Genomic DNA, 17,007 nt, shown 5'->3' on the forward strand with positions numbered 1-17,007 from the left:
CAAGCATATCAGACACCGTGATAGCCAACTATTGCACAGCTTGTTTGTGAAACCATGTTGGGGGCTGAAAAAAAAGTAAATCCCCCACTGAGTCAATGAGAGTTTTGCCTTGGGGACTGTAGAGTCAGGGCCTAAAGGAATGCTCTGTTCAAATCTTCAGGTATTATTTTAAAAGTTTTCAATAGCAAACTGAATCCTGCTGTTCCTTTGCATTTAGAGAACTCAACATGCAATCAATACACATCGGGATTCAGTACAGAAATAGCAAACAAGTTCATATCCCTATTTTTGTAATTTCACTTCAGTGAAACTCTTCTTTGTTTTCAGTTGTACTAGACTTGATGGAGACATTTGGACAGACACAACTGGTCATGTTACAGTTGATACCTTTATAATTACCAGCTACAAATCTTTAACTGCCATCAGTTTGTATTGGATATTTAGACATGTTGGGTGCCATATAAGAATTTGAATAGAAGAGAATTAAGCCTGTCAATCTGGATTCTATTGAAACTCTAATCTACCCTCAAATCAGCAAAATATAGCTCAGAGTTCCCAGTCAGTACTTGCGGAATCTGTGGCCGCAACGTGCCTCATGTGGAGCAAGCAGAGACCAGTCAGTGGCCTCATGGTTCTGAATAACAGCTGTGAAATAAACCAGTCATTTTCTAATTTCTCTCTGCTTTTGCTTGGCAAAGATATGAGCCTCAGAGGAGACCTGTATCTGTCTGCAGACTCAAGAAGACTGAACTGCATTCATTTACGAGTTCTCCTTTGAGAAGACTATCTTAATTGACTAGAAACTAGATACTAGAAACTTAATTTTTTGTTCTTAAATGAAAGCATAAGTTCTACAGAAATTGACATTTAGGTGCCCATGCTCACTAGAGAAAGCTTCACACTGACCAGTGATAAGTGAGATTATATAGGCACAAACTAAAAAGACTGTGACCAGTCTAATAGAAGCAGTTTCAGCCTGTTCAGCTCACACCTCTTTCAGATCAATCCCAGACAGAGTATTATCGGGGCCAGAGCTGTATACATAGATCCATCTCCTAATAAGTATTTTGTAGGCAGAGTTTCTTCTGTTTAGGAATTTCTTCACAGCCAACCAATCAAATTCCTCGGTGAATTAAGCAGAAGCAGGTTAGATTAAATCAAGTGGAACAAGAATATGAACAGGGAATGAAAGATGCACAGAATACGGGAGAGAGATAGGACAACTATCTTTGTTTTGTAATGCAAAACTGGCAAATTACCATATGTGCAAAAAGTGTATTCCTTTTGTATGTAAGATGGTAACACATTGAATTTAATCAGGATGATAGACCTAATCATATACAGTTGTTTAAACCGATTGCATGCTACAGCAGAAGGCATTAAAAATCCACATTTACCCACACATTTTATTACAGATATCACCTATCTAAGTATAGAGGGAAATTGTTGTAGTCTTAAATACCACTATGTTCTAACTGATGTGAAACACTGACTTTTAATGTCGAGCACTGTACATGTCTGATCTGTCTCTGCTGGAAAATGCCGCTGGGCGGTCGGCATGACCTCCCCAATTGTCCAAAATTACTTGTTTCTAAATAATAGTTAGTTTAGTTAAGGCAGAGTTTTGTAGTTCTGATATAAATAGTGTATGAATACAGCCCAAGTTATAAATCCAGGGCAACAAAGTAAATAGAAACAGACTGTATGACATATTTGACTGTTTTGATTTTGGAAAAATGTGTTGATCTCCATATATATGTATTTTTAAAAGTATCTCTTCTGAAATATATTCTCATTGCTTAATTGTAAGTACTATGCTGTGGCACTAGCTATAAAATACCTTCTTTCTTCTCAAACTTCCTCAAGGTCTCATGCCAACGTAAAATTGCTGATATAAGACTGAATGTTGTATTCCTTGTGTCCCCTAAAAAGAGATGGATGACTCCATCTGTTTGTCATTAGCACTGTTTGGTGCAACAGATAATGTTAAGATGACAGGAATTTTGAATAATGGATAGGTTATTTTGTATCCTTTCAGTATATTCCATTACTATAAGTCACTGCAACTTAAAGCAAACAACCATTTGGTGTATTGATGGAATGCAGGCATCCCAATGTGCTGTAACTGGTATATAAGTGGTCTTTATCTTTTGGCTAAAATAATGCTAATGTAAACAGAAATTCATTTTTAATTTAATGTATTTAAAACAGCTCAGCACAGAGGAAAGAGGAGTATTTCATTAAAATCCACATTATTGATGCAGTCCAGGGGAAACAGAAATGTGCAAGTTAAGCTAATTATGTGAAAAATAAGGGAGTCGAACTATTAACAGTTGTGGGTTAGTTGTGTTTCAGGTTCATCAACATGTTTTAACTCTTTGGTTCTGTTCCGCTTCAGACACTAACTTAGAATGATGGTTCGATAACCATTTCAATCACATTGAACCTGTTTGAACCAGTTCAGGTACATTTCCTGCAGATTAATGTCACACGCTCTTATGCTTGCTTTGTAACTTCTAGCAAAAGAATACGATAAATATTTCTTTATAGAAAAATTATTTTAAAACAAGTTATTTCCATGCATTAGTAAAACATCCTTCAGAACTCTGTCAGTCATATTTTGACTGCTGAAGTGACAAAATGAATTTCAGCCTAGAAAATGCCCTTTCTACATTGACTTGCAGAGCAGGAACCAAGCACCCTCAGTGGTGGAAGGGAGGTGTTCTGGGAGTTATAGTTCCCTTCTATGGGCCGTCCTCAACTGGGCATGACAGGATAACTACCAATCCCAGAACCTCTCTCTGCCTCACCTCCTTCAATGGCTTCTTGGGAAGTTTAGTCTCTCTCTCTCTCTCTCTCTCTCTCGGGGTGAAGCAGAGAAAGACCCTTCCTCAGCAAACCCAAAAGACCTTTCCCCAGTGCCTGATTATTGAACCTATGATTTTGAACTGGTTACAGATTTTTGTTTTTTTGGGATTGGTTCCAGTTCAGGTTCAATGCGATTCAGAGGTTTTCAGTTCCAATTCAGTTTCCGGTTCTCTCAAAAACCGTCTCTGAACTGCTTTTCAGGTGTGGGTTCGGTTTGACTCCTTGTGAGGAATACAATATGCTGAGAGTTATTCACTTGTTTAAACGATTTGCTTGACAAAAGGAAGGGGCTGAAAATCTGCAGTCCTTACTTGGCTCTTATTCAAACAAAATACGCATTGAAATCAGTGGAAGCTGGAAGTGTTCAGCACCTCTTAGCATTTGTCCCAAACTTTATACAAAGTATTAAAACGTTTCAAAGAAAGTATAAAAAAGTGGATCCTATGTAGCAGACATAACAGGACAGCAGCATGAAGCAAAGAAAGGATTACAAAGCAGCAAATATATGCCAGCTAAACCGATTCACATCTTTTAACTACTGTACATCATAAAACATGCTATAGAAATACATGTAAAATGTATTGTATAAATATAAAAATACAGATAAAATATAAACAGGTGTTTAGACATAATCTGGTATCTATTGTTTAGAATAATTGAAACATTCTCCAGAATGTGTTGCATGGACATTCTCCCAATCACCTGGGTGCCAATCACCTGGTTTTCAATGTGTTAGCTCCTGTCAGTTTTCTCCTTTCTCCAGCAGCAGCACCTCAGCAAATTATTTACTTTTGGAAAAAAAATTTTAAATTGTAATTACAAGATGCTCATCCCTGAGTTAAAGGATTGTATAGGGTGAGGTTTTTATCTATTGTATCTAGATGCTGAAGTACAGTGAAATAAGAGAGGGATGAGAAAATAAAACAAAAGTGACTGTCACCTTCCTAGAATTCAGTCAAATGTGCTTGTAATATTTTTATTAATCCTCATTTTAGCTTTCAGATAGAAATGAGAAGTTTTTCTTCGAGTGCTTGCTCATATCTATTCTAGTTAGGCGTGTGTGCACGCCGCGTGCATGGATGTCAGAAACTTTTCCCTAGCAGCTACCCGTCGGGCTGACTGTGGATCCCCCTGGAGTCTCTCTGATATGGCACTCTATATATGACCGTGCCGGCCCGACCCCCCTTCAGGTCCTTCTTACCGCCAGTGACAGTTGTTGGAACAATGGTCTCTTGCTCTCAAGTGCTCCACTGCTCCCTGGCTGTCCTACTTATCTTTGTATATAGTTACCCATTGTTAGTTAATTATTATCTTTAGTTGTTAAATATAGTCTTTAGCAGTTAGGGGGTTTTCCCTTCAACGAGTGCCCCACGGGGCTCCAGGGCATGCTGTCCCAGGGCTTCAAATCTTATAGCCCCTGCGGCAAGCCTATGCCCAGAGGTGACCCCCGCGACTCCTGTCTTCGGTGTCTGGGAGAGGCCCATCAGGCAGATAAGTGCAAAATTTGCAAGGCATTCAAAAACCGCACACTAGAAAGAAGAGGGATATTCAACTAAAACAACTCCTCATGGAGTCTGCTCCCCGTCCGCCACAAGACCCAGCCCCGAGCGCCTCAGTGCGGTGCGCTCCTGCAGCAGTGCAGTCTTCAGCACCGACAAAGGACTCGGCACACCCCCCTAGGGGTCAGCGATCCCCCAGGGCCCAGAAGTGTTCCCCCCGGCACCCCTCCTACTCCCCGGCTGCCCGTAAAAAGCAGGCCATAGGAAAGCTTCCATAAAGGCTTGAGGCGGATGCCATACCCCCAGCAGGGCACGGTGTGGATCACAGCCATAAGACTGACAGCTCTCCAGTAGGCCTCAACCTGCATGGGCCTCCGTTCCCCCAGGAAGCCCCACACAGCCAGACTCCCTGCAGGTAGAGGAGGTCATGCTGCCCTCCACACTGGACACCTTTGAGGCTGCTAGAGGGCTCATTGAAATGATGGCGTCCAAGTCCCCGGTCTCAAGGCCTCCACCATCTTGAGCCCCAGTACCATCAAGAGGCAAACCGGCAATGTTTGGGCTGTCTGCCCCCAGACCACCATCACTGCACCATTCTGAGTCCCGGAACTGCTCCGAGTCCCAGCACCGCACGTATGCTACGCGCCGGTCTGACTTGCGGCACTACTCCAACTCACATCACTGGTCTCACAGCCCTGATCCTCAAGGTCTGGGTTATGCTGTGACTCGTGGCACTGCTCAGACTGATACCATTCCACACAGCAGCATCGCTCCTCATCGCGGCACCGCTCTCCATCGCAGCACGGCAGCAGTCGCGGTTGCACTCTCGATGCTACTCCCCATCAAGGCGAAGCCCAACTTCTAGGTGCCAGTCAATCTCACAGTACCGCTCTCCACAACGGCACCGCCGGTCATCATCCGGATCTCGTCATTCCTCACGGTACCCATTCCTCCAGTCGGGGGACGTGGAGCCTTCCTTGGCTCAGCCACCCACTGCCCCTACTTGGTCGTCCCGCTCCCAGTCACCCTCCCTTAGGTCAGGCAGCGCATCAGGAGCATTGGAGGTACCCCGATCAGGTCCAGGCAGTCTTGGACAGGACGCTTCAGCACCCCACTGGCAGCCCAAGTGGCAGTTCTGGACTGCCTGGGCGTACCACCAGATCCAGGGCACCCCTCCCGGCGTCCCTCCGCCATCACATTCTTGATGTGGGTTGTGTCTTCCCGAGGCAACCCTCAACCTCAACCCTCCTCCAGACCCCATACAAATTCTGGACCCAGCCCCACCGCTGGTGGAGGCTGCTCCCGGTGTTCAGGAGGAACTGGACCCAGCAGACCAAGGGGCTGTTTCGGACCCGGTCCTGCTGGTCATATCCTCTTCATCTTCCCCTGACAGGGCAGTGGCGGGTACGTCCACATCCGGCCCACCATCCGTGGACTACAGGGCCCTGCAGGAACGGGTGGCCCTGATCATGAACCTCCAGGTGGAAGAGGTGGTAGAAGAAGAGGACCCTATGGTGGACATTCTGACACCAGAAGGACCTTCTAGGGTAGCCCTGCCAGTTGTAAAAACTATACAGTCAAATGCCAAAACAATCTGGCAAACTCTGGCCTCCATTCCCACCATGGCCAAAGGGGCCAAAAGAAACTACTTTGTCCCCACTAAGGGTTATGGATATCTTTTCACCCATCCCCCACAATGCTCCCTGGTGGTGGACGCAATAAATGAAAAAGAAAGGCAGGATCAGCAGGGGCCCACCCCTAAATCAAGAGATGCGAAACACCTGGATCTCTTTGGGAGAAAGGTTTATTGTATGGGTGGCCTCTCCCTCCAGATCGCTAATCAACTTGCAATCTTTAGCAGATACAGCTATAATTTCTGGTCTGCTATTCAGAAGTTCAAGGAGCTTCTCCCATCTGATTCACGGCTGGAACTAGGAGCCATTAGTGAGGAGGGCAGACTGGTGGCCCAGACTTCTCTCCAAGGTTCCCTGCATGCCGCGGACATGGCAGCACGTACACTGGCATCTGGCATCACCATGTGGCATAATGCCTGGCTCCAGTGCTCAGATCTCCCGCTGGAAGTTCAGCAAATGATCCAGGGCCTCCCGTTCAATGGTCAGGGCCTCTTCGCTGAACAAACCAGTTCTAGATTGCATAGCCTGATGGATTTACACAATACCGTTAAGTCTCTCGGTGTGCATACCCTGACGACTCAAAGAAAGCCATTTAAGCCCCAGCCCACCCAGCAGTGGTCTTTCTCCACTAGACCCAGGCAGGACTTCTCCTGCAGGAGGAGCAGATACACTCTGCGTAGGCCACCGTGCCTTCCTCCTGGACAAGGCCAGGGACAGTCCAAGCCCCCTCCGGGCTCTAAGCGCCCTTTTTGAAGATGATCACGAGGACGGATTACCAGTCCACAACCCGGCCAGCTATCCTCCTTTTCTGAACCGTCTATCCTTCTTCTACCATGCATGGTCCCTTATTACATCAGACCAGTGGGTCCTCCGCATGATAGAGGCGGGCTATTCTATCCACTTCTACTCCTTCTCACCCCCATTGCCCCATCCCTCTTCAGGGACCCCTCTCATGAGCAACTCCTTATCCAGGAGGTCCAGTCCCTCCTCACTCTAGGAGCCATGGAGGAGGTGCTGCAGGAACTCAGAGGCAAGGGTTTCTACTCACGCTATCTCCTCGTCCCCAAGGCAAAAGGGGACCTACGGCCCATTCTGGACCTCAGGGAACTCAACAAGTACATCGTCAACTTGAAGTTATGCATGGTCTCCTTGAGCACGATCATTCCCTCACTGGATCCAGGAGACTGGTACGCCGCCCTCAATATGAAGGACGCTTATTTTCACTTTTCAATCACCCCATCTCACAGACATTTTCTCATCTTTGTTGTGAACAAGATGCATTATCAGTTCACGGCCCTTCCGTTCAGCCTGTGCATGGCTCCTCACATCTTCACCAAATGCATGATGGTTTTGGCAGCTTTTCTTCGCCTCCGTCACGTGCATGTCTACCCGTACCTGGACTACTGGCTCATACAAGGCCGGTCTCACCAGCACGTAGAATCACAGGTGCAAATGGTCAGAGACATGTTTGACCGCTTGGGCATCATTCTCAATGTCAACAAGTCTGTTCTCACCCCAACCCGAACAATAGAATTTATTGGGGCAGTCCTGGATGTGAACCAGGTGAGAGCATTCCTCCCAGAGGCCCAACGTCTAGCCCTCGCGCACATAATCACCAGCCTTTGAGGCAGTGTCTCAAGCTGCTGGGCCACATGGCGTCCTGCACTTACGTGGTGCAGCATGCCAGGTTGCAGCTCAGGCCCCTGCAGGCATGGCTTGCGTCCGTATACCACCCCGGCCGCAACAGTTTGGACATGGTGCTCACCGTTCCGGGACATACCCTCGATTCTCTCCATTGGTGGCTGGACCCCCACATGGTGGGTGCTGGGGTTCCATTCCACGCTCCCCGGCCCACTCTGACCCTGGTAATGGATGCATCCACACTAGGCTGGGGACCGCATCTCAGGAACCTGGTGACTCAGGGCCTATGGCAAATAGAGGACCTGGCTCTGCATATCAACATCAAGGAACTCAGGGCTATCCGCCTCGCATGCCAAGCATTCCTGTCCTGCTTCCAGGGTCGTTGTATAGCGGTGCTGACCGACAATACCACAGCCATGTTTTATATAAACAAGCATGGCGGAGCCCGGTCGTCTCCTCTCTGTCAGGAAGCCCTCCTACTATGGGAATTCTGTCTAGCCCACTCCATCCTTCTCCAAGCTTCATACCTGCCGGGCGTTCAGAACGTACTGGCTGACAGCTTGAGTAGATGTTTCCTTACACATGAATGGTCGATTCGTCTGGACATTATCCACTCCATCTTCCACAGCTGGGGGTTTCCCAAAATCAGTCTGTTTGCCACGCGGGCCAACAGGAAGTGTCCAACCTTCTGCTCCTTCCAGGGTCACAGCCTGGGTTTGATTGCAGATGCCTTCCTGACTCCATGGTCCGGTCAACTACTATACGCCTTCCCGCCATTTCCACTCATCCACAAGGTGCTTATCAAGGTTCACAGGGACAAGGCAGACATCATACTGGTGGCCCCAGCTTGGCCTCACAGTGCTGGTACTCCACCCTCTTGGACCTGTCAATCTGGTCCCCAGTGCGTCGACCTCTCACTCCCGATCTCATCTCACAGAATCACGGTCGTCTCCTCCACCCGGACCTCCAGTCACTCCACCTCATGGCCTGGAGGATCCATGGTTGAACCAGGCAGAGCTTGCCTGTTCGGACCCGGTGAGGCAGGTGCTCCTGGAAAGCCTCAAACCTTCTACCAGGATCATGTACAAAGCAAAGTGGAAAAGGTTTTCTATTTGGTGTGCCCAACGGCAGGTGCCCCCACTTCAGGCTTCAATTCCGTGCATCCTGGACTATCTGGTGCACTGGAAAGACCAGCGCCTGGCATTTGGTTCTCTTAAGGTCCATCTCGCAGCTATCTCTGCATTCCGGGTGCTTCCGGGAGCTCTGTGTTTGCACACCCCATCGTGGGACGTTTCCTAAAGGGACTGGAAAAGATCCATCCCCCGATGAAGCCCCCTGTGCTGGCCTGGGACATTATTTAGTCCTTTCTCGTCTCATGGGTCCTCTTTCTGAGCCGTTAGCTTCCTGCTCACTCCTCTACCTCTCCCTCTCCTGGAAGGTTGCCTCTCTAGTGGCCACTACCTCAGCACGACGCGTTTCTGAGCTATGGGCCCTCACGTGTGAGCCACCGTATACCATCTTTCATAAAGACAAAGTACAGCTTAGGCCTCACCCAGCCTTCCTGCCAAAAGTCGAATCCCGTTTCCATGTCAGCCAGGATATTTTCCTGCTAGTTTTCGACCCAAAACCGCACACCAACCTTCAAGATGCAGCAGCTGCATTCACTGGATGTTAGATGGGCACTCGCCTTCTACGTAGATCGAACAAAACCGTTCCGTGAAACAACCCAGTTGTTCGTCGCTATAGCAGAACGAATGAAAGGTGTGCCGGTCTCTTCCCAGCGGATATCCTCCTGGATCACTGCGTGTATTTGCGCTTGTTATAACTTGGCGAACGTCCCTCTGCCTGTTGTTAATGCTCACTCCATGAGAGCTCAGGCCTCATCAACAACTTTCCTGGCACATTTACCCCTCCAGGAAATCTGCAGGGCTACCACATGGACTTTGGTGCACACCTTCACGTTGCACTACGCCATCGTCCACCAATCTCGTAATGATGCGGCCTCCAGCAAGGCAAATTCTTCTGTCTGCAATACCTTGACTCCGACCCCACCTCCAAGGTAAAGCTTGGGAGTCACCTAACTGGAATTGATATGAGCAAGCACTCAAAGAAGAAAAAACGGTTACTCACCCTTTTTGTAACTGTTGTTCTTCGAGATGTGTTGCTCATATCTATTCCATTCCCCACACACACACACACACCTTCCCCTCTGTCAGAGATGCCAGCAAGAAGGAACTGAAGGGGGGTCGGGCCGGCAGGGTCATATGTAGAGCGCCATATCGGCGCCACTCCAGGGGGCTCCACAGCCGGCCCGACGGATAGCTGCTAGGGAAAAGTTTCCGACATCAATGCACACGGCGCGTGCACACACCTAACTGGAATAGATATGAGCAACACATCTCGAAGAACAACCATTACAAAAAGGGTGAGTAACCGTTTTTTATCGAGTGATGAATAAACTTCCATTCTTTTCTTTTTTGGGGTGGCGTTGGGAAGAAGAGAGCAATAGAAAAATGGATATATTTATATCTCCCCTGAAAATATTCAGGTAAATAAAAATACTCCTGTTGATCCCATGTAAATACATTCCAAAATGTGCCCAAAGAACTTTAACCCCTCATTCAGACATTGTAAGAGCGATTTAAAAAAGTTGAGGTTACACTGACGGTCCTTTGTGTAGTTTATTTATAAACCAGGGTTCACGAACATTCGCTCTCCAATAGTGTTATAGCAGTGAGCGTTATAAAGTGTACATTTGTATTCATTACGTGATAGGAGACATTGTGTGCGGACAGCGTTACCGGTCCCCTCCAATCAGTTAAGAACCACACTGTCTTCTTCTTAGGTTGAAACCTCCCAATGAACTGTCTGTGTATAGAAAAAGCAGTGCCATTCCAATACAGTCAGTTCTGTCCATCAAAAGACAGCTCTAATCATTCATTAGGAACGAAGTGCCTGGTATTTTTTTCCTAACAAATATTCTTACAGCAGAATGCCACTAGACAGGATTTTACAGGAAGAGAGTGGCCTCATCACAGCAAAGTGTCTGCAAATTTCTGTCAATACTATAACCTTAGTTTCCAATCTGTGACATATTGCACTAAGATTGTACAGTGATTTGCACCTTGCAACAACCAAAGAAGAAAAAAGTATATGCAGGTCACAAAACTGAATGACATGTTTGGTTACAGTGCCACCTGCTGGTGTGTTTATTGATTGCACTGAATGAAGGTTGATGTACTTTTTAAAAATTATTCCATTGTGGCTAGGAAGCTTTATAGTTAGTTTAAAAAAAAATGGAACACTTACAGTTATTGATCCACTTGGAGAAACGGAACTTTTGGCTAAAAAAAGAAAAAAAAATGAACCAAGATAGTTAAGTCCCAAGCAGACTGTGAAGAGCTACAAAAGGATCTCTCAAAACTGGGTGACTGGGCAACACAATGGCAGACGAAATTCAGTGTTGATAAATGCAAAGTAATGCACACTGGAAAACATAATTTCAGCTATACATATAAAATGATGGGGTCTAAATTGGCTGTTACCACTCAAGAAAGAGATCTTGGAGTCATTGTGGATAGTTGTCTGAAACCATCCACTCAATGTGCAGCGGTAGTCAAAAAAGCAAACAGAATGTTGAGAATCATTAAGAAAGGATAGATAATAAGACATAAAATATCATATTGCCTCTATATAAATCCATGGTAGAGATTAATAAGATTGGGACTTTTCATCTTGAAAAAGAGACGAGAAAGGGAGGGATACGATAGAGGTCTATAAAATCATGACTGGTGTGGAGAAAGTAAATAAGGAAGTGTTATTTACTCCTTCTCATAACACAAGAACTAGGGGGCACCAAATGAAATTAATAGGCAGCAGGTTTAAAACAGACAAAAGGAAGTATTTTTTCACACCACGCACAGTCAACTTGTGGAACTCCTTGCCAGAGGATGTTGTGAAGGCCAAGAGTATAACAGGGTTCAAAAAAAGAACTAGATAAATTCATGGAGCATAGGTCCATCTGTGGCTATCAGCCAGGATGGACAGGGATGGTGTCCCTAGCCTCTGTTTGCCAGAAGCTGGGAATGGACGACCAGGGATGGATCACTTGATTACCTGTTCCGTTCATTTCCTCTGGGGCACCTGGCGTTGATCACTGTCTGAAGACCCAGATACTGGGCTAGATGGACTTTTGGTCTGACCCAGTAGGGGGCCTTTCTTATTTCTGTGTGTCGTTTGGCGTGGTAGGTGCACTAACCGCAATTCAGTTTGGCCAACTGCAAAGAGCCCATTGCTATGGTAGATGGCTAATCTTGCTACAGATCAAGCAGACACTCTCTGCCTTTAATACCTACATTTATTATTATTTTTATTTGCATTACTGTAGCATCTAGGTGTCCTAGTCATGGACCAGGACCCCATTGTGCTAGCTGCTGTACAAACATGGAACAGTCTTGCGCCACTAAAATCAAACTTTATACACTCAGGATACATTTTTTAAAAGCACCTAAGTCCCATTTTCAAAAATTGACATAGGAGCCTAAACCTGACTGAAAATCAGTGGGATGAAGGGCAGATTTTTAAAGATATTTAGCTGCCTAAAGATACAGATAGGCGGCTACTGAGATTTTCAAAAGCCCCTATACGCCTGACTCCCATGGGTGCCTAATACCTTTAAAAATCTGACCCTAAGTTCCTAAGAGTCCAAGTCATTCTTTCAAAATGGGACTTATGGGTTGTTTGCATGGTGGGGTAATGTGCATTCCTGGGGTGTTATTTCTAAAGCACACTAACGTTGCTCATTAATTCATCTGTGTAGACCCTGCTGGTGTGCACTAAAGATTCCTTCGGGCACTTTAATATAGTGCTGTAATGTATGTGCCAAACTCAAGTAACAATACTTGGCACAGGGGATGGTGCAGGACTAAGGAGAATAAATCTTATTCCTAGATTGTAGAGCCACTTTACAGCCACTACTGCAGATTCAAAGCTTCAGTAGCCTCTGCTTGGGTTACATCTCCCGTAGGTGGGGCACATTGCCAGTGGATCCACATAGTTGCAGATATGTCACGCTCAACCCCAACCACCTTTCAGTATCTGTGTATACGGAAGCACACCCAGGCGCCAGCCCTTACCTGAGCTCCTTAAATCCCATCCCATAATACTCTGGTTCTTCTATGACCAATGGCATCTGTTGATCTGCCACTAAATGCCTAACTCTCAGGTTGCCCTCACCATTAATTGTGGAGGAACCAAAAGCAGATCCCAAATCATCCATGGCTCAGAACTCATCATAAATGTATGTCATATTACAGAAATGGAACCTGTTGACACATGTTCTAGCTAAATGCCTGCTTCTGTGTTTTGGATGCTGAAGAAGCCATTTAGCTGAAGTATCTCGGCCAAATTTAGTCTGTTTTCTTCTCATCTCAGGACATGCTTCTCTTCCCCTTTCTTCCTGCACTGCACATGAATGCTGACTCCTTTTTATCTATAGCTGCCTGGGTTTCTGGTGCTTGCACCAGTGATTTTAACTGTTACCAATTTCAATTATCCCCCTGGTTATCTTAATAAAACACAATCTTATTACCTAGCTTCTAACCCCAATCTAAAGCTGACATCAGCAATGCGAAATAGCTTCACAAGGGCTTTTTTGAATGCAGTCAGCTCCATTGAATTCAAACCTCTCCCGATCCAGGAGTAAATGGAGCTTTGAATAAGCAGCATGGAGTGCTGGTTTGGCAGCAAGCTGTTAGGTCTCTGCTGCCCGCGCTTCCGTCCTTGGACTGGAATGCTGAATTAGGGGATTTGGACATGATGGATGGACTTGTTCTCTTCTGAGCTTTGCCTGACTTTCTTCTGTCCTTGAGCCCTTTGGGACATCACATGGCATCACCAAAAAGGGGAGGGGAAGGAGTAGCTCCGGTAGAGCAACCTGAGGCAGATGCTGATGCCAAGCCCATAAAGAGCAAAGAAGGGATGAAGGTGGCCTGACGCTAGCCTTGGCTGAGGCCCCTTTCTCCATCCTGCTCTTGTTGGAGGTTTCCTGGGGAACAGCAGTTGTGGTTGCATAGCACAAGTCTCCTTGTATGAACTTGCCCAAGTTCATACAACAAGTTAGTGGCAGAGCTTGCTATGGACCCCATATCTCCTGATTTCCCACCAGAATGCAGTGAAATTAAAATAACTTTACTAGTTTTATCTGATGAAATTTTGAAGAGTAGAATGAAATCCAAGTATAAAGCAAAACTCTACATCAAAAGCAGTTAGTGTAACTGTTGGCACCATGTTTTAATAGTGGAACTTTTAAAACAAGTCCAGGGGCTAGATCCTCAGCTGGTTTAAACCAGGTGACGATCTGGTCCAAGGTCTAAAATGGCTTACATATAGATATGTCTTTTGAAATTGACTGGGCTCCAAAGGTGTAATGTTGTTTTTTGTTAATGGTAAAGTGATTGATATGAAATAATTCCTCTTTCTGATAAAATACCCTGTTGTCTATAAAGGTCTTTCCAGGGAGTAAATGACTGGCTGACTTCAAGGGAGACGGTGCTGCTGACTGTGCTTTCAAATGCACAAAGTAAACACACTCAAAAGTACAGAAAAAAGTTTTCCTTCTCTAATTTATTTCAGTTGTCGTAACTGCCATAGTACATATGTTTTTTCTAGTTGCAACTATTACCATTTAAGGTAATGTTCACTGAAGTCACACAGATTGGTTCAGCTTCAGAACAGTTTCCTTTAATTTAAAAAAAAAAATTGGCTTAGCCCAACTTTTTAAAATTCCGCGTGAGAGAGCTTTACTTGTACTCTATATACAGGTATTTAGAGGTATGTGTCATTTATTTTCACATGTTGAAGATTTTTGTTATATAAGTGAATACCATCCAGTGCAACTCACAATTATTTTATACAATGTTCTCAGTTCTCAGGGGTCTATTAATTAACATGTGCCATTGAGCTGAAATGGAATACTCCAGTGTATCGTGCTAGAACTTGTGGCTCTGCATTGGCAGTGTTAACAATATTACAAAGCCTTTACAATGTTAAGGAAGGTACAAATCTAGGACAATATTCTGGCATTTTCCCAGATCCTCGAAGTCCTGAAGCCCCACTAATCCCTCTTGCTTGATTCATTGCCTTTTTACTAATTCCCTTATGAAATCATAGAACTAAGCCAAGAGTACTGAGTGATTCACAATTAATTCCTCTGGCATGGGGGAATCCCTAGCGGGCATAGGGATGCTTCTGGCAGGAGCGGGGGCCGTGGCCAGAGAAGCAGCACTTGGCAATCTCTAGGCAGCATATTGGCCCCTAAGGGGCTGCTACAAGCCAAAGGGATTTAGACTAGCCCTGATGCTGCCCCAGGGATCATTTGGAGTGAGGGACAGAGTGGAAACAAAAATAGCTTAAAGTAAACTTTGCCACCTCTTTCATCCCTGCTCATGTGAAGCAGATCTCTGATGCAGCTGAGGGTCTGGCCCTTTCAGATTAACTGCTTTGGTCAAGTGTTTGGACACCAGTTGAAAAATACAGAGCCCTAAAAATGTCACCAACCCCTGCATAAAGATGCTGCACAACTTCAAAGCAAATCCTTTCATTTGACCGGGGCCTACAAAGACAATCCCTTGCTTGTACTCTCTAATGACAGAGATTTTAGTCCACAAGAGTGAACTGGAAATAGTAGGCTGCCGTTGGTAAATGCAATGTCTATGGCATTCAGGCTGTCTAAGAACACGCTGTAATTGGAAGCAAAATTATCTGTTAACAAAAATTGTGCAGCTAAACGATATTGACTGATAATCAACAAAAATTTTGAAGTCAAGTGCCTGAAGTTAGGGTTCTTTATCCAAATTTCTACACCTAAATAAGTGGCCTGATTTGTAGAAATAAATGGCCTGAGCGCCCACAAATCCCTGTGCAATCCATGGGACCTGCAGGTGCTTGGCATCTCTGCAAATGAGGCAACAATTTAGATGCCTAAATATAGAGCCGCAAACCTAATAATAGGACTCAAGTTCTAAAACTTCCAGCAGAGTGCATGGGTATCCCACCAACCCCCCCAAAAAATGATTGTTTACAAAATAAGAGGGTGGTATACACCTTTATATTTCATTGTATTTTCTCATTTGGTTCACTGGGCCCTCACTCTACCCCCACTGTTGTGTAATGTCATTATCTGGTGCTGTGGCTAAACATGAACTAAAATGACTGACCTGCTTATTTGGTTCCTAAAGAAAACACCTTCCCCACAGATATGGAATCACTGCTCCATCTCAGTAGTACCTTGTCTCATAACTTACATTCCCTTTGAATGATCTGCTATAACAGACCCTGTGTTAGAAATGGGTAGCAAACACAGTATAAGAATTTGTGGAGTCCATTGCCTGGATCCTGCTCTGTTCTGCTCTTGGTTTATGTGCGTTCCCTGGCAGGCAGAAGAATCCAAGAATTAAAGCTGCTGGAGATGCAGGTTTATTTTGGTTTTTCTGTTCGATTTTCTTTTCTTTTCTTTTAACCTCTTAAATTTGGCGCCACTGGAAGCAGTACATCAGAATGTTCTGTGTCACTGTTCTGGGCTTGTCCCTGGCTAACATGTAAGTGGACTGATGCTTTCAAGCAGCACTCCCAGACTGACAAATTCATACTGCTTCACCTTGGGTAACTACTTTTAATCTTGTGCCTAGCAATACAAACAAATCTCTGCCTTCCTCACAGGAAGCAATAGCATTTTAAATGCATGTAAACGTGCTGTCCAAGCCCAAGAATGTTGTTTTGAACTAATAATATTCCATTCTCAGGCTAATTTCATTCCCTGCACTTCTTTGACATGCACTTACCCAATTAGCAGAATGTTACTGTTTACTGCTAATTTGAATTAATACTTCAATAGTTGGCTACTTCTATTTTTAGATAATGTTCTTTGAATTTTATTTCAACAGAGGTCTCAGTCTGCATTCTCACTGACTAGTGAAGATACACCAAGCAAAGATCTGGACCTGGTGTCTTCTATGCCTGAGATTCTCTGGAGGCAGCAGAAAGGCCTAGTCAGGAGACAGAGGGAACACAAACTGTCTGCGTTACCTAGCTGGAAAAGTGTGGACAGACTGAATGAAACAAGTAAATATTTATAGTACCAGTATGACACTTTCTTCTGTTTTTCCTGTTGAACAAATTAAACTTGAAGTAAGCACCCAGTCCTGCTCCTATTGAAGTCAGTGGCAAAGCTCCCATTGACTTCACTGAGAGCTGGGTCAAGCACTAAATGGAAAAAGAAAAAGCCTGCACTAACTTTGTGATGCCTAGTATGACGACAATAATCAAACAATGACACTAATTATGATACTACTAGTTTTCCCTGAATA

At 45.0% G+C, this 17,007-nt stretch overlaps 1 protein-coding gene across 8 annotated transcripts in view; it reads left to right on the forward strand.

Moving 5' to 3' along the window:
• Positions 1-17,007, forward strand: part of MYRIP (myosin VIIA and Rab interacting protein) — a 348,446-nt gene that overhangs the window by 282,561 nt on the left and 48,878 nt on the right. For all 8 annotated transcript variants that reach the window (XM_073333104.2, XM_073333103.2, XM_073333105.2 and 5 more), the window contains one exon: positions 16,585-16,762. In XM_073333104.2, the coding sequence (XP_073189205.2) occupies positions 16,585-16,762 (178 nt within the window). The remainder of the gene's footprint in view (positions 1-16,584; positions 16,763-17,007) is intronic.

This window comes from Lepidochelys kempii, chromosome 2, assembly GCF_965140285.1.
Source record: "Lepidochelys kempii isolate rLepKem1 chromosome 2, rLepKem1.hap1, whole genome shotgun sequence".
Taxonomy (NCBI): Eukaryota; Metazoa; Chordata; order Testudines; family Cheloniidae; genus Lepidochelys; species Lepidochelys kempii.